The sequence below is a fragment of the Sciurus carolinensis genome, chromosome 5 (assembly GCF_902686445.1).
Source record: "Sciurus carolinensis chromosome 5, mSciCar1.2, whole genome shotgun sequence".
In the NCBI taxonomy this organism is placed as follows: domain Eukaryota; kingdom Metazoa; phylum Chordata; class Mammalia; order Rodentia; family Sciuridae; genus Sciurus; species Sciurus carolinensis.
In genome coordinates, this window is record NC_062217.1 from 150,657,292 (window position 1) to 150,674,870 (window position 17,579).

Sequence of the window (17,579 nt, forward strand, 5' to 3'; positions counted from 1 at the left end):
TTAAATAGTGGGTTCCCCTCTGTCTCTGGCCAACTCTCCTCCCTCAAACAGGGCAGGGTCTGGGCTTGGCAATCTACCTTTTCCCATGATCACCCCCTACAAACACACATACAGGATGTGAACCTGGAAATGCCCAGCTAAGTCATACAACTACTGCTCCAGCAGCCAATAACCCAACACAGCCTGACTGCCAAACAATGCGTTAAACAATGCATCCTCTTGTAGTTATGGCCTTCACTCACCACCCAGCAGTCATATTTTCTCTTCCTTGTGTTCAATATTATATCCCCAGCACCTAGAATTAGGCCTGGTATATGTACAGAGAGCTTAATGAACACTGATTGAATAAATTCAAGAGCTACATAAACATACATAGGAATGCCCATGTATACTTTCTTTTTTTTTTTTTGGTGTTGGGGATTGAACCCACGGCCTTGTGCTTGCAAAGTAAGCACTCTACCAACTAAGCTATATCCCCAGTCCTACGTAAACATTTTCACATGCATACCCCTCCCTTACGTGAGAGCAGGCCCTCTCCCAGCTCAGTAGTTATGTAGATACAGAGGCACATATTCAGGCCAGAAGTCCAGATGTGCTCCCAATGTCAGACATGGACCCACTGCAGTGTTACCTGGCACTCTTGGGGTGAGTTGTGGTAGCAGTTGGCTGATCAATGTCATTGTCAGGCCAGGTTTACAAAGGAGGATGAATGTGAAAATGTAGTTCTTTGGGTCTGGATGCACTGAGGCTATGAGAAGGTGGGCTAGCTGCTGGGTAGGACCAAGTTAACTGTGCAGATTAGAGGGTGGAGGGATAGCCAGGCAGTCGTTTCCTCTAGTGTGTTCCCACCAGATGGGGAAGTGAAGTGGAGGTGCAGATCTATCAGAATCTACTTCAGATCCAGAGACCTTAGCGATAGAATGGTCTAAAGCCTCAGCCACCTTCCTGGGATGAAAATGAGGGATACTGGATAGGGGACTTAATGGATCCTAGGATACTAAGATTCTATCTCTAACCTACTACAGGGTCCCCCTATCTTGGCTTTTTTTTTTTTTTTTTTTTTTTTTCAGCACTAGGGACCCACATTTTTATTTTCTTGATAGTCTACTAAGTTGCCCAGGCAAGTCTAGACATTGCTATCCTCCTACTTTAGCCTCCAGAGTAGGGGATTACAGGCATGCACCACCATGCCTATCCTTAATGGTCTTTAAGGATGGAGATAGGGGAGTTGGAGAGTAGCCACCTGCTGGAGTCTGAAAAGGGGTCTATTTCTCCCTCCATCTAGGTATCCTCCTCCCTCAGCACCCCATTCAAAGTTAGCAGTAGCAAACAATCCTGTCCCTCTTAATCTCCTATCCAGGGACCTCAGCACCAGGGGACTAGTTTAGATCTCAGATCGGCTGCTAGGCTGGAGGGTGGGTAGGGATAGAAAAATCTCAGAGAAAATAGGAAGGCAACTTTCAGGCACAATAATCACTCCAAGATCTTCCAAAAAGGAAGAATCTTCTAGGCAAGGATTACTTCCCCCACCCTTCCCTCAATAGTCTAACCCTGGGTTCTATCCCAGGAACTCTGCTTCAGGAAGTCCACCTATCTGGCAACCTCATGACGGCTATGGTAAGGGACAACAGTTGGGAGGGCAGGGGTGAAGTTAGCTTCTGAGGAAGATGGGGCCAGGTTGGGATACCTGGGGACAAATTTGGGTTTGGGGTAAAGGATAGGCATGACTCAGGGAAACAACTCCAGAAGATTGAGGGAAAATGTGAGAAGGGAGAGAGGGAAAATGAATCCTGTTCGTACCCTTTCTCTCAATAACTGGTCTTAGGAACTGCAAGGATAGGAAAGACTGTTTTGAACTGAGTCATTAATAGGCATCAATGACCAACCAGGACACTCTCAAACCAAAAAGTCTGTTTATTGATTGGTACCATACATGACTCAAATGGCCCAAAAAAAAAAAAAAAAAAAAAAAAAAAAAAAAAGAAAAAAAAAAAAAAAAAGGCATTACAGTTGGGGTGAGACATCCACCTTCCTCACCCCTTCCCCCTCAGCTCCTGACACGGTACCCTCCCCAAAGTGGCAGTTGAAGTGGAGGAAACAGGACATGGGAACTCTATGACTCAGAGGGTAAGAGTGGGGAAGAGAGGTGGTGCTGAAACTTCCTGGACTGGCCACAGGAAAAGGCAGCAAAGCCAGGAGCTGAGCCTAGCTTCTTGGGACCCTTGCCCTTCTCCTCCACATGTCCAAGTGTGAATTGGAGCCGAGGATCCTGGCTGCCCCCTCCTTCCTTCTATGAGGAAGGAGGAGGAGGAAGAGAAGGTGTTGGGAGATGAAGGCCCTCTACCTCAGCTGGGGAACAGCCGAGGTTCTCCTTGGTGGGTTTTGAGCTGGGATATCCTTAATGGCTCCTTCCCCTCGGAGGGGAGGCTAGAATGAGATATGCAGTTTGAGAGATAAGGGGAAGAGAAGAGGGTTCTGGAGAGTGCATGAAACCCCTATCCCATCCCTGCCTGCCCAACTAAGACAAAACAAAAAATACAGTGACAAACAAGGCTGCTCCCTTCCCTCCATACTCCCTGAGGGAGGGGCCTCCCCTCTCCCCATCCAAATCAGCTGCTCTAGTGGAATACACACACCATGGGATGGGGGTGGGGTGGGATAGAGGGAGTCACAAGCACTGGAGGGCAGGCTAGAGTCTTGAAGGATGGGGAGACAGAGATAACAGCAGGGGGTTGTCGCAAATGATGATGTGGCCATCAATGCCCCACCCCCACCCATGGCATGCCTTCCGCAACTCCAGACACCCCAGAGGAAAAGGGAAGAGAGATGGCAAAGTGTCTCCTTGGTCTGAAGCTCTTGAACTATATAAAATGGTATGCATACCTCCACCCCCACTCTCACCCCCACCTAGGCCCTAGGGTCTCCCATCTATCAGGAGGGAGGTAGCTGGATTTTAATAAGGGGAAGAGGGGGAAAATGAGTGATTTTTTTTTTTTTAAACTTATTTTTAATAATATTATTTTTTAAAAAAACTTGGAGCTGGGATAAGTGGCAGAAGGGACAAGGAGCCCAGAGCTTTACCCCTCTAATACCAGCCACCTAGGGGAAGGGGCATTCAACTAAGCCCCATGACCTTAACCCCTAAGGGCTGTGGGTACGAACAACCCCAGGCTTGAAGGAAAGTAAGCCAGGAGAATGGAGAACCCAGAACTTGGGGTGAAGATGGAGGCCAATGCCCTGGGGGGGGATGGTCAAGACATTCCTCAGAGGTCCAGGGTCCACGTAGGCATCCACATGAGTAACCCCTTCCCCCAAAAGGCTCTGCAGGGGCCAGGCCCAGCCCAGGGTCACTGCGGGGCACATCTTGGCACCTGCCCCCAGCGAGTCCAGTTCCTCCCTGAAGTGGGTGGATGGAGGCTGCCCATTTTAGATGCTCAGTCTCTTCTGTCTTCTGCTCCCTGGGGCTATGAGGGGTGGGGCAGGCAGGCAGAGCACTGGGTGACCATGGCAGAGCCTTTATTGGGAGGCCTGTGACGTGGGGTTCTCCGATTTGCTTTCTTGGCTGGACGGAGGCTTGCTGTTCCAAGGGCTGTTGGCGCCCAGTGCAGGGGAGTTGTTAAAGCTGTCCTCGTCGTCAATGCCGTTGGCCGCGTCAAACTGGGTGTTCTCCAGCCGGGTGATGAGCCTCTCGTCCTCGTCCCCGAACTCCCCGCCCATCAGGGTGGGCTCCCCCACCACCATCACATCCTGAGAGTGGCGGAGGTCCCCAAACATAATCGGGGCAGGGGCTCGCCCGACCCAGGGCAGCAGATACCCCCAGAACCCCCATGCCCACCCTGGAAGTTCAACACGCCCCACCCCCTCCTCAAACCCAAGTTTAAAATCCCAACTCCTCTGACACCCTCAGCTCCTGGAATCCTTCCCACTGAAGGACACCAGAGCATCAAAGCCTTCAGCCCATATCCATTAGATTCCGGAAGAAACATCAATCTCCTAGCTTCCTAATTCATCTCCCCCAGAATTTAAGGGGGCTCCTAAACTTTTGTCAACATGTAAGAGGAAGCAGATCAAAAACATGAGGGAGGGAAATGTGTGTGTACATGTGCATATGTATGTATTTTAGATCTGCAAACATTCAAGTCTGTGTATCCCTCTATCAGTGCGAGTGTGTGCATTTCTGATGGTATGTGTCCCAAGCTGTCTGCCCTGAATGTCCACATTTTCAAGGCTGTCTCCATTCCTTTATGTTCTATGTGCCTGTCTGTGGCTGAGTCTGTGTGATCACCACCATGCATGTGCCTGCAAGGATTTTCTCATCAGTGAAAGGAGTCAGCTCATGCTGGCAGAATACATGGTAAAAATATCTTTGCTTCTATGCCTGCTAGTGAGCTCAAGCTTGGACAGGGGTCAAGGGTGAGTGGTGGGGCAGCCCAGAAGAGAGAAGAAAGCCGAGATGCTTACAGGTACCTGGCTGGAGAGGGCGAAGGTGCTGGCTGGGCTCTTCTTCTTACTGTTGCTGTTGTTGGTGTTGCCACCCCCCGAACTCATAGTGCTGCCCCCTGACATCTTCCTTTTCCGCCGTTTGCTGGGCTGCTGCCGTGCAGGCTCCGCTGTGTCAGGGAAAGGAGACTCAGGTGGGAGAGGGCTCTGGGGGGCCTCTGTCCTCTGTTCTGGCTACTCAGGAGACTGAACCAACACTGTTCCCAATCTTGTAGACTCAAGAGCAAGGAAGGACCAGAGGGAACTTCATAAAGAGATAAAAATACAGTCTTAGGGACTTGTGTCAGGTCCTGGTAAGAGCAGGTACAAGCTACTCACCAGGGGGTGCTACCATGCGCTGCCACTTCTGGAAAAGGCAGGTCTTGAGGCAGTCTCGGGGGCTGAGGCTGTAAGTCTTGTGGCGGGACATGAGCTCCTGCATGGGCTCAAGTATCACACAGAGCTGGGAGCAGACCAGAAGGTAGCTCGTCAGGGAAAAAAAAGACATAGAACCCAGATCAAATGGATGAGGCAGAAATAGGGTGATCAGAGACTCACTCGGAGGTAGTTGAGAGTGGAATTGGATAACCCACACCGGGTGATATTTTTAGAGAGCTGATCCAACATCTGGGGGTCCTGGGCCTAGAGAGGAGAAAGACAAGAATATTGGTTTGGGGGCTGCATCTGCTCACTGGTTCTATCATCTGGGCATTGTGACACTCCTGAGAGAAAAGAGGGGCTAGTATTAAACACATTTTCTTAAGGTAAAGAAACTCTCACCCTCTAAGGCCACAGCCAGGACATGGCAGACCCTGTTCCACCCTTCCTGTTGCCTGCTTTCCCCCTTGCATCTTGTCCTGCCCATAACTCACATGCATGGCAAGGATGCTCCGGGGGATGAGCTCTCGGTGCTGCCGGATGCTGAAGTGCCACGTCTTTATCCGCATCATGTCATCAAACATGAATTCCAGGTACAACCGGCCCTCCACACACACCTGGGGACAGGTTTGTCACAACCTTGTCCCATCCCCATATACAAGAAAATGTGCCTGTTACAGTTCTCCTGTTTGTTCACAACTCTCCCATTATATACACTTCTGTTACCTCCATAAATCTGGTTGCATAACTGTCACAGCACCCCCATCCCATATACATACCACACCTGGCCTTCACATACACACACACACAATCACACAGTAAGAAAGCATAACAGATCCTCATCCCACACAGCCAGTGATGTACCCATCTACTACAAGCTCTATGAGGGCAGGCTCTTATTCACTGTTTAACTTTGGGGCCCCCAAAAATGTCATAAGCAAAGCAGATAAATGTTTGTTGTTGAATCCTGCAGCATGCCTCCATTCCCTTCTTATTTTTGCCATTTCCATTATGCCTCCCTAGGGAATAGCTGTGAGTACATGTTGGAAAAGAGGAAATCAAACCCAGATACCCCGGTGTCCCACACCCTACTGGGTTGCTGACCTGGGTAACATGGGTTTGCCGTGCTGGGTCACCATGCTGCCCTGGTCACAGTCGAGAGACACAAAGTTGCTGTGGAATGCCTCCTTGGGGTGCTTAAGCACATAATACAGCTCCGTAGCACCCCCCTCAAAAATGCTGCGGAAGTAGCGTGGGATCAAGGTCCGGCCAATGGCTGTAGAGATGGGACAAACTTCAGGACTGAGGGACCTCAAAAAAGATCAGGAAGATGCCTCCCCTGCCAAGATAGACTCCTTGGCATTTCCAGACCTTAGAACTACATAGGAGATAAACATTCTTACAGCAAGACCCCCAGATAGGCACTCACTGTATCTCTTTGGTCCATCCTCCAGGCAGAAAGTGATGGTCAACATGGCATCATCCTCAAAGAACTCAGTCGTGAAAGCATCCCACCAGAGATTGTCACACTCCTAGGGAGCACAGGGAGGGGTGTGTGTGTATGTGTCATAAGATATTCCAGGGGTGCCCAGATGGACCTTCCACTCTAAGTCTCTCTTCCCTTTGTCATACCTCTGTCCAGTTCTGAAGCCGTTTGTTAAGCTCGAATATTCTGTAGTCGGTTTGGTTACCATATGGTGTGTGCCTCCTGGGGAAATGAAGGGAAATCAATAGGAGCAGAGCCATCCTATCCCCCACTGCTCCCTTCCTGTTAAACTCTACTTACCCAATCCCAGGCTCCAGGTATGTAGGTGGGTACATGGGAGTTGGGCTGTGTAAGGGAAGAGGCTATGAGAATGGGGGTGGAAGACAGGAATTACTGAGTGGGGGGTATCCACTCCCTCCCCTTTCTAGGTAGGCTCCCATCTGAAGAAGGGTTAGGAATTTGGCAAGGGACTCACCCCACATCCCGATCCAGCATGGTGCCGGGATGAAAGGGAGGGAAGGCGTTGCCGTTTGGGGGCTCCTTCGGTGAGTACAGCTTGAATGACTTTGAGGAACAACCTAAGAGAGAGAAAGGAAGAGTCCCTTGAACTACTTCTGGGAGATGTCCTGGAAGTCTGCTGGACCACATGGACAGGGACTGTTTTTTGGGGCCCCCTGGCCAGGTTATCACGAATAGTGAACTGGTATAGGGACTACTCTAGGGAGCATCTATCATGTTAATCTGGCTCCAGCCTTGTTTAATTAAGAAACGGGGAGGCTGGGGTATAGCTCACTGGTAGAGTGTTTGCCTAGCGTACAAGATGACCTGGGTTCATCCTGGCGCCATGGCAGATGTCTGTATTCCTAGTAATTTAGGAGGCCGAGGGAGGAGGATCCCAAGTTCAAGGCCAGCCTCAGCAACTTAGCAGGTCCTGTCTAAAAATAAAAAATAAAAAAAGGCCTGGGATGTAGATAGTGATAAAGCACCCCTGGGTTTAATCTCAGTACAAAAAGAAAAGGAAAAACAAGAAGGCCCTAAAATAAAGAAAGTGGGTGTATTCAGCCCTAATCCCAGCCCATACTCAGGACACAATTTCTTCATTTGGCTAATACGTGAATAGCAGAAGAGGAACTGAAGCTGGGAAGAAATGTCAATATCAGAATAAGAAAATATCTACATATTAAATTCCAGATTAAATAAAATTTGAGGCCAGCCTATGCAATTTAGTGACACTGTCTTAAAATAAAAAATAAGGGTTAGGGAAGTAGCTCAATAGCAAAGCCCTGAGTTCAATCCTCCACTATTGGGGAAAAAACAAACAAACAAACAAACAAAAAAAGTAGAATTTAATTTTGATAACTCCCTTTTTATCTGCATCGTTTCATCCAATCATCACAACACCCTTTCGAGGTCGTAGGGTTAACAGTAACATTCCCATTCTACAGATGAGGCAACTGAAGGTTCAAAGGTACTTGCCAAGATCATAAGGACAGTAATGAGTTAGGATATGAGCCCAGATATTCTGATTTCCATATCCTATACTATTTCTATGATCTGATCCCTTTATTACCCTCTAGAGACCAAGACTGAGGGGAGAATGGACTTTTGGGAACTCTGCCCCTCCTCCACCCCCAGGATCTCAGGAGGGCAGGGAATAGAAAGATAAGGGGGGGAGTGCCTGTTCAGTGCTACCCACCAGATAATCAGTTGGGCCTTCTGCCTCCCCCCAACAGCCACTCCTTATCAGCCCAGCCCCCACACCCACACCCTCCTAAGAAGACACCCAAAGCCTCAACCCCTTTTCTCTTGCAGTGGGGGAGGGAGGCAGATGAGCCTCCACACTATTTAGAAATGGAATACAGGAGACCAGGGAAGGAGCCTGGGTTCCAGAAGGCTCAGTGTAGGAGGTAAATGATAACTAGAAAAAAAGTGGTCTCTTGTATATCTGGGCATGTACACATGGTAGCCACTCTTCTACCTCATCTAGCAGCATTAACAGTTCCTGGCATACTATTTTCTGACTGTAAGTGTTAAATTTGTAGTTGGGCAGGAGCCAGGTAACCATGCAACTCTATTCTTCCCCTTCTCATTAAAAGTGAAACTGAGGCATAGCCCCACAGATTCTAGCCCTGGTCATATTCACTATCTTAGGTCCCCAAAACTTGGATGACATTTGGAAAGGTAGCTGTGTTGACTGAATCTAAGACCCCTCCCCAATTTAAATACAAAACTATTTTGTTCCTTGGGGGAAGAGACAAAGAAAGATCCTGTGCCAACATGTGTCATTTAATTCTTTCCCCAGGGACCCCTCCTCACAATGTGGGCAAAGGAGGGTCCCAGAGGGGCCCAGGATGCACAGTCCCTGAAAGTGCCAAGAGTCAGAACCTGTGTGTGCCTTCACACACATGTGCCTTCATCCTGCCTAGCAGGCTTCCACCCTCAACTCGCCCCAACATGCCTACCAAGGCTGGAACCCAGCAGCCCCAGGGAGGATCAGGGTGCCCACAAAAGGCCCTCATCCCATGAGAGCTCTCATGGGCCACATCCACATGATACAAATATAGCACACACTGCCTCTGCATGCCAGTGTTGCACAAAGTCCGTGTTTCAGGAAAGAGTCCCTACCCAGCCCCCAAGACTTAACTCCACAGCCAGGTAGACTAAGACCACATAGGAAGCCTAGGCTCATGAAACCACCAGATACCAGGGCCTGGGCAATGAACCCAAGAGTCTAGATTCTCAGGACTGCCCCTCATCTCCTAACTAGGTCATCCTTTCCTCAAAAGTGGAACTACCCCTGCCCCCTTAGTTTCAGTGTGACTTGAAATGCATCAGTTCAAGAACCTGCAGAGAAGGGGAGCAGAACACCTGGGTTCCACTCAAATTTCAAAAAAACTCAGAGCCTTAGTTTCTCTTTCTCTAGAGAAAGAACAGGCATTGTCTGGAGTTGGGTAATAGTCTGAGGCGCTAAGTTCATTGCTCTGGAGCCTCTATTTACACCTCCAGTGAATGGACACAACAAATTTAGCACCTCTCCAGAGCCACAACAACTCCCAGTAGACCCAGCACAAGGGGATGGGAGTGAGAGAAGGGGAGGGACCATCGCCCAGACCATCTGTCTCTGTTGCTGCCTGTCCCCAGCAGCAGGGGTAGAGGGAGAAAGGTGGGGGTGAAGGGAATGTGTCATCCGGCCCTGAACTCCGATACCCAACTCCCAGCAAACTGGGAGCCTTCAGGAAGGAGGAGAGGATAAGAGTCCAGAACTAGCAAAGTTTTCTCAGAATGGAAGCCGCATCCTGGGGCTGTAAGGGTACCTCCAGCAGGGCATTCCCATGGTAACCAGTATGACCCGAGAGCAGGCCTCCTCCCTTTGGGGGCTGACCGCAGGTCAGCAGGCCAGCAGCCCTGGCCTCTCTGAGCTGGGGCACCTCTCCCCCTGCCAGCATACCAGGCCTGGGCCAGACAGAGGGCCTTGCGCCCACCCCCAACAAGCTTGCAGGGTGCCCACACTTACCTGGGAGAACTGAGGGGGCCAGGAGAGGTGCGGGGAGCGTCTGGAAGCCCAGAGGGTCCCAGGCAGGGGTGAGGACTGAGGTGGAACCAACTTCAGCCGCTCATGTCCCGAGTGGGACAGGCGGGCCTGGCTGGGAGCTCCACTCCGCCGGCCGCACAAAGACGCGCACGCACAGCCTTTGCCAGCCCCGTGGCGGCCACAGCCCCGGGGGAAAGTTACAATGGCCACTGGGCCAGGGGCCGGGGGCCAGGGGGCCGGCCTGGGGGGCGGGGGGCCGCAGGGAGTCCGGAGCCTTCTTTGTTTGCAAGGTTTCCCTCAACAATGGCTGCTCCGCTCTTTCCTCTCTCCTCCTCCTCCTCCTCGGCTCTCCCCGCCGCCGCCTCTCGCTGCCTCTGCCTCCAAGCAGCCCGCCCGCCCTCCCCGGGTCACCCAGCCCCTCTGCTGGGGGAAGCAGGAGAGGCAGAGCCCGGCACTCACACTCACTCACACTCGCACACTCAGACACACGCAGCGCCCGCCGGATCCTTCCTTTCTCCCTTTCTCTCTCTCCCTCCTCCTCCCCGCTCGCTCTCCAAGCCTCTCTCCGAATGAGGCCCCAGGGCGGGCGGAGGGTGGAGCTGCCCCGCCGGCCCCGCCCCCTCCCTGAGAGCGAGGAGGAAGAGAGAGGAGGGAGGGAGGAGGGACTGCTGAGAAAAACAAAAGAGAGACGGAGATCGGGAGACTGGGGACGGAACCCACCGGGCCGGGAAAGACTTGGATGGCGGGGAGGCCTGGGGGGCCAGCAGCAAAATGCACCCCACCAGCCCCAGGCGTGGTTCTCAGGAGTGGGCAGGGATGCCAAGGCTTCAGACACGGATGGAGGATGCTGGCCTCTCTACAGACTTTCAATATTTTCAACCTGCCTGCCAAACCTCCCCCAAATCTGTCTTGCTCGCCCCTGTGATCTCTCAGGTTGAAGACTGACCTGGGCTTCCACCCTGGGCTCCTCGGGTGAAATCCCAGAGCAGCTGGGGGAGGCCTCAGGGGGTTATTTTTGACAGAGACACATTCTGACTTCAGCCTGTACACACTGATTGGAGGAAGCGGGACACTTCTAGGCTTCCCTGCAACCAACCCAGATAAGTTCCAAGCCCTGGCTTAGATCCCTTAACAGGAAGCCCCCTTCCCCACATGGGTGCTAGAGAAAGAGGCATTGTCAGGAGCCAGGGAAGGCAAATTTGCTCATCTAAGTGTCTCCAGAAGAGGTTGCTGAATCCTCCCCACCATCCCAGATTTAAAAAGGTATGTGTTTAGTGGGGGTAGACCCTGTTCTCTAGTTCTACAGGAGGTATCCTAAGGAAGGAGATACTTCTGAAACTTGGGTAGCCATTTGGTCCTACTACCTAGACAGAGGATTAGGAAAAAGTCAATCTCTCAATCTCTTTCTCTCTCTCTCTCTCTCTCTCTCACACACACACACACACACACACACACACATTCAGTGAGAGAGGGGGAGCTCCTACTTTCATACTTTGCAATTTGAATGTCTTCTCTACTTCCCATCTTCCCAACTACATTCACACATAATCTCAAGGACAGGATTTCTCATGACATACACACTGGTTGACTGCAGTAATATTTTACCTGGCTCTGTGAACATCCTCCTCACATAAATAACATTTCCCACTTTCACATAAATCAGTACCTGATACACACTTTAACCTGTCATATACCTTAAACCCTAAATATACCAAAACCCTGGACACAGATATGCAGATACATATATAGTCTGACTCCAATATACACACCAAAACTGTTATACCCCTTAAACCTGTGACTATCACATACATAGCAGCTGGCATGTGTTGGGGAGAGGGCTTCAGGGTTGTGGTTTTTTTTTTTTTTTTTTTTTTGAGGGGGGGTACTGGGGATTGAACCCAAGGGCACTTAATCACTAAGCCACATCCCCAGCCCTTTTTTTATATTATTTTAGAGACAGGGTCTCACTGAGTTGCTTAGGGCCTCACTAAGTTGCTGAGGCTGGCTTTGAACTCCCAATCCTCCTGCCTCAGCCTCCCAAGCTACTGGGATCACAGGCATGTAACACTGTACCCATTTTAATGATCATTTGTCATGCAGGCATTTACATCATAAATGGGTTCTCTGAAATCTGCACACCATTCCCTATTGTAGCCTGGTCATATGATATGCTCTAGCTTTCACAAACATTAAAATCTATTAACATTTGGTCAGACCCTTTGACATACAACCTACCACCTGAACTTAAGACATCCCTACTGACTTCCAATCCTATTCTAGAGTAGCCACATTCCTCCCTTACTGACAGGACAATTCCTGTCATTAGTATCCGGCCTTATTTATTTATTTATTTATTTATTTATTTGGTACCAGAGACTGAACCCAGGGTCTCTTAACTACTGAGCCACATCCACAGCCCTTTTTATTTTGAGACAGGGTCTCACTAAGTTGATGAGGCTGGCTTTGAATTTGGGATCCTCCTGCCTCATCCTCCTGAGTGGCTGGGATTTCCAGGTGTGTGCCACTGTTTCCTTCCTTTAAACTTCCAACATGCTCTGACAGGCAGTACCTAAAGCGATCCTTACAGCACACATGCACACACTATCAAAATCCTAACTTGAATAAACCACAGTGAGACAGGAAGGAACCCTGGACTTCTAACCCCACTTGAAACAAGGGGAGCCTTGGGGCATTGCAGCCATTCCTACTCCCTTCCCCCTCCAGGCCTCAAATGACCATCCACATGGGGAAAGGGAAGGGGTAAGTGCTCTAGCTTCTGTGCCCAGTCCATAGATCAGAAGCCACACCCAGAATGTCTCCTCAGAAAGCAGCCACAGGGGTCTCCCCTCTCACTGTGGGGAAGGGCCCGTAAATGCTAAGACACATCAAGACTATGGCATATCATTCAAAACAGGCTCTCTCCTAGTTCCCCTTCTGTAGCAAGTCTGCTCCTGTTCTGACACTACCCCCTATCCTCACCCCCACGCACAGGGCAGAAGAGGTCCAGCTAAAGGGAACAAGTCTGAGTTAAAAGGCTCTAAAATTGGTGGTGGGGGGAGCAGTAAATAATGACAAAGGTGATGATGAAGAGAAGCTGGGTAGTACTCCTCTTGGAGGGGGACTCAAAAGGACAGGAGCCAGGCCCCAGCCCACAGGATGAGAGGTACCAGCACTGCCCCCTGCCCAGGCCCCTGACCCAGGCCTCCAGTGTGTCTGCCCCCCTTCCTTTGTCTGTGCCCGGCCTCCCGTTGGCCTGGCGCTCTGCCATCCTCCTCTCCTGGCTCCCAGCCGCCACCACTGCTGCCTCCTCCCCTCCCCCTATTCCTCCCTGCCTTAACCCTTCTGAGCCACATGCTGCCCCAGACAGGCCTGGCTCCCTCAGCATCCTGCCCAGGGAGATGCCCTTTAGCAGGGCTTGTCCCTGCTTCTGGCTATTTCAGTCCCAGAAGCTGTTCCCTACTCCAACAGTACTAAGGGAACTGGGGTGTGTATATGTGTGTATCTTGTGGTGTTTCCGCATGTGCATATGTGTGGGTCTGCGTGCTCTGGCTTCCTTCAGTCACATGTGTGGGGCATGTGCTGTCTCTGCTGGGCTGGAGGAGGAGGAGGAGCCCGGAGACAGCAGAGCACAAAGGAGAGACTCAGACAGACAGGGAGGCAGGCAGCAGGAAGCCTGCCAGGGAGCCTGGGCCCTCACCCCAGGGCTGCTTAAGGTGGTGGTGGGGGTCTTTGGGCCTGAACTGCCTCCTGCTGCCAGGATGCTCCTGTGTTTAAGGATGTGCTCTCCCATCCACCCATGCAAGCTTAGTTCCCTCTCTCACCCCAATTCCTACCATTCTCCATCTCCAGGTCACTCTCAAGCCCCTCCCCACATGGTTCTCCTTGAAGTCTAACCTCCATCCACATTCACAAATAGGAAGAAGACTCCCTCCTGTCAGCCATGTTTTGCCCCACTCCATGTACTGTCAGCCATGTTTTGCCCTACTCCATCAGCCAGGCCACCAGACACACAAAAGGAACTTGCTGAAGTTGACTTCCCCCTTTGTACCTCCCCCAAACCCCTGCCAGGCATGGGGCTTTTCCTGTCCCCCTGCTACTCACAAAGACGGAGGGGAAACTTTCTCCTTCCACTGGACTCAGGCACCCTTCCCCAACTTCAGGCCAACCTCCCATCCACCTCCTGTCTGACAACCCTACCACACACATTTCCTACCTCACTACTTGTACTAACAAAGAATCAAAATTTAAGACTCAACCCTTTAGCTTGTTTGTTCAGAACCTTAGTTTCTGCTCTGCTTTTGTGTGTTGAAGGAGGGTCATAGCCCTGGTGTGGGCCTGAAGCATGGATGGATCTGAACTGGGGTACCCAGTACAGGGAGAAAACACAAATACAAACATGCACACCAAGCTGGTAGGCAGAAGGATGATGGCTCCAGGCAGGATTCCAGTTTGGCAAGGTCTTCCCTTTCCTCCTCTCCCCCACCCTCTGCAGGAGCCAAGAGTTCCCATAATCAGATATTCCACAATCCTCAGTCTCTCCTAGTCCTTCCAGTGTGTCCCATTCCCCTTAAATGTCAACCTTAGCAGGCACTTTAGGTGTGTACCCAACCCAACTCAGTTTGGCCTGGGTCACATCATTTCCAAGGAAACTTCAGCACTGGCAGCTCCTCTTGTGGGGGGAGTGTGTGTGTGTGTGTGTGCGCGCGCGCGCGCGTGTGTGTGTGTGTTTGTGCCTGGGGGTGGGGGTCGTCCAGTTGTAAAGTGTGGATCTCCCAGAGAACAGGGCAAAGGGTCCAAACCATGCTAGATTCAGTGGCACTGACTTCCAGGAAAAAGCTGACTCCAGTTTGAGACAGGAGGGCCAATTTGAAGACCCAGAGTCCTGGGGATGGAGATAGTGTTCTAAGGCCCTGTGTAGACTACTTCTCCAGTCACATGGCTCTTCTTTTTCCTCCTGGCAGTTGAGGCTGTGCCTACCCCCACACCCCCAGGAAAAAACAGACACAGGCTGTCCCTGGCAAGAGCTGACGTGTGTTTTGGGGAGGTAGTGATCTGAGCTGAGCCTTGGTCCTCTATCAAGTTCTCACTTTAGGGGTTAAGAATTACTCCCCAAACTCAACTCTATGCAAATCACTCTATTTTCCTAGCTTTCCTGGGACTGCCACATTCTCCCTTCCACTTAGGCAAAGATACCAGACCCAAGAGTCTAATTATCCGGCACCCACTAGGAGTACCTCCTGTCCCTCAGGAGCATCAACCTTCCCTGGCAACAGGCAAGAAAAGTGGAGGGGGGCAAGATGGGCCCCAATCAATCCCTCCCCTCAAACAGCATCCTTAGAAACAGCTAAGGGGTGGGTGTCATAGGATATGTAAAAGGAAATAGGGAGCAAAGAAGGGGGGGGCAACCCAAAACAGCCAATCATAACTCTATGATGACCTGAGGGGGGTCAAAAGTCCAGAGTCACTTCTGATTGGCTAACACCCTGGAATTCTGGGAATTTCAGTCCCCCCCCAGCTCCTCCCCAATTAGCTTTCTCCCCCAAACCCCAAAACCAAAACCCAAAAACCATACACAGAAGCTAACCCCAGTGCCCCCTCCCCGCGCCTCTGGGCTGCTGCGCATTTACACAGCTGAGAAAGCCTTTTCCCGGCCTGAGGCCCCGCTTACCCCTTAACAGCTCCCGACACCCCCATGTCTTCGATGGCCCCCCACGCAAGTTCTCCCCAAACAAGGGGTAAGGGGCCCACAGGGAAGGTAAGGAAGGGAGGGGCCAGGCGGCCGCGTAACCCACTCACCAGGACAGGCACAGCCCACTGACATCTTCACATCGCCCGCCGCTGGGGGCCCAGCCGAGTCACGGTGCCCGCCCCTCGCAGGGACAGGCCGGGCATGAGCCGCTGCCGCCGCCCGCGGCCCCCGTTGCCCTCGCAGCCGGCCCGGCCCGGCCTCGGCCCGGCCTCGGCCCGGTGCGGGCGGCCCCTGGCTGCAGCAAGGGGCCTGTCAGGCGCCAAGCAGACAGGAAGGAAGCCAGGCAGGAAGGCGAGCTGCCTCTGCGTGTGTGCGCGCGGGTGTGCGTCCCCGGAGTGTGTGTCGGTGTGTGCGCGTGTGCGTGTGCGTGTCTGTGCGCTCCCGCCGCCGCCGCTCGCCCCCCTCGCCCTCGCGCTCGCGCTCTGCCTCTAGCAGGCGCCGGCTCTCCAGCCCCAGCCTGGCTGGGCCGGGCTTTATTAATATGCTAATTGTCCTGCTAGTGGGAGGGGAGAGCCGTGTCAAAGTGACCTAGGCGAACGCGCAGCGAGCGACGACGTGCGTGCGCCGCGCGGCGGGCGGGCTGCTAAGGCCCGGGAGCGTTCAAGGGATCTTGCATGTGACGCAGCTTTTAAAAAAAGGAGACAGAGGCAGACACCCCAGAAAGGGAGGGCGAGGGGGAGCGGTAGGAGGCGAAGCCTCGCACTTGGTGTCGGTCCTCCGGGTACCGCCGGGTTGGGAGTGGAGCTGAGCTGGAGCGGGAGCGGGAGCCTAGACTGGGGAAGGCGGAGCCAGGGTGGGATGTGAGGTGTAGCTTTCTTTCCACCCGGGGCCGCGCTCCGAGAGAGGAAAGGGACTGCCGACCCCCGCCGGTGTGAGACCCCTTGTTGCGTGCCCACCCCAACCTGCTTGGGAAAAGTACTATCCTAATTTTTGTAGCAACCTCTCAATTCACCCCCTCTGCAAATTAACCCTCCCTAGCCTGCTAAACCAGTTGGGACTAGAACTGAAAGGGTTAATTAAGTGGGTTCTCCGCCCTTCCTCGCCTGAGGGTCTGGGATTCATGTTTTACTGGGGAGGGGGCTTCGGGATGACCACCAGGTTGGACCGGGGAGGGGTGACACGCAGGCCATCTTTCCCCTCTTTGGAGGCTCTGACGCACCAGTCAAGACTTCCCTTCCCCCCTTTCTCTATCCAGCCCCGGCGCCTTCTCTCCCCGCCCTCCGCCCCCTGCGTGGAAGCTGCTCTCTTTCGAGGGCTTCAGAGACTGGGAACAGGAAGCTGACCCCTCCAGTGCCACCTACCCATAGGAGCAGAGTCTCTGTGTTTCAATGTAAAATACTTTTCTAGGGAGGAGTCTCCTAACCTTAAAGGATTCCTCAAGGACTCCCCTACCCAACCCTGCTAGGGGAGGGGTTCCATCTTCATCCCTTCTCCAAAAGCCCAGCCCTAGCTGCCTCATAAACAGGAAATACCTTTTAACTAGGAGGAGAGAGGGGAGAGGAGCTCTCTGGAGGAGAGAGTTCCTGGGGGTCCCTAGCTGCTAGCTTCAGGGTGGGTTCCAAGGGTAGACGCTGGGGACCTGGGCTAGTGTCTCCTCCTTAGGGCATTTAGCCCAGACTGGGGAAGAAGGTCCCCTCTTTTGTAGAGGGGGATTGTTTGAGAAGGCTGTTTGGTTTCCTTACTCTGGCTCAGAATCTGTACTGCTGACTTGACTGACTTCGGGGAGTGTTACAGATGTGGAGGCTGAAGAGTTTATGATATATTTTCTCTCCACCTTAGATTTTTGCTGAGAGGGCACAAACTGATGGAAGGATGCAGAGGTTAGGGGTTGAAAATAGGGTCTGTTTAGGAATAGGGACACCCTGCTCCTGTGTGATTAGGAAGGGGGAAGCTCCACTTTGTGGATTATCTCACCTTCAGCTCCCCTCCAACCCCCCAGGGAGGGCATGAAGGGA

General features: G+C 52.2%; 1 protein-coding gene across 2 annotated transcripts; it reads right to left on the reverse strand.

The window, feature by feature from the left end:
* Window positions 1-2,933: 2,933 nt before the first annotated feature.
* Window positions 2,934-16,061, reverse strand: Ldb1 (LIM domain binding 1). 2 transcript variants are annotated; one of them, XM_047553997.1, is made up of 11 exons: window positions 15,672-16,061; window positions 6,819-6,921; window positions 6,644-6,688; window positions 6,490-6,565; window positions 6,287-6,389; window positions 5,968-6,133; window positions 5,352-5,481; window positions 5,038-5,121; window positions 4,819-4,942; window positions 4,462-4,610; window positions 2,934-3,747 (listed from the first exon to the last, which is right to left on the reverse strand). In XM_047553997.1, the coding sequence occupies exons 1-11, from the start codon at window positions 15,694-15,696 to the stop codon at window positions 3,517-3,519; spliced, it is 1,236 nt and encodes a 411-aa protein (XP_047409953.1). In that variant the 5' UTR covers window positions 15,697-16,061; the 3' UTR covers window positions 2,934-3,516. The 2 variants fall into 2 exon arrangements, with proteins under 2 accessions (XP_047409953.1, XP_047409952.1); XM_047553996.1 differs by having other exon boundaries at window positions 4,468-4,610; window positions 15,672-16,045.
* Between the last annotated feature and the right edge of the window lie 1,518 nt (window positions 16,062-17,579).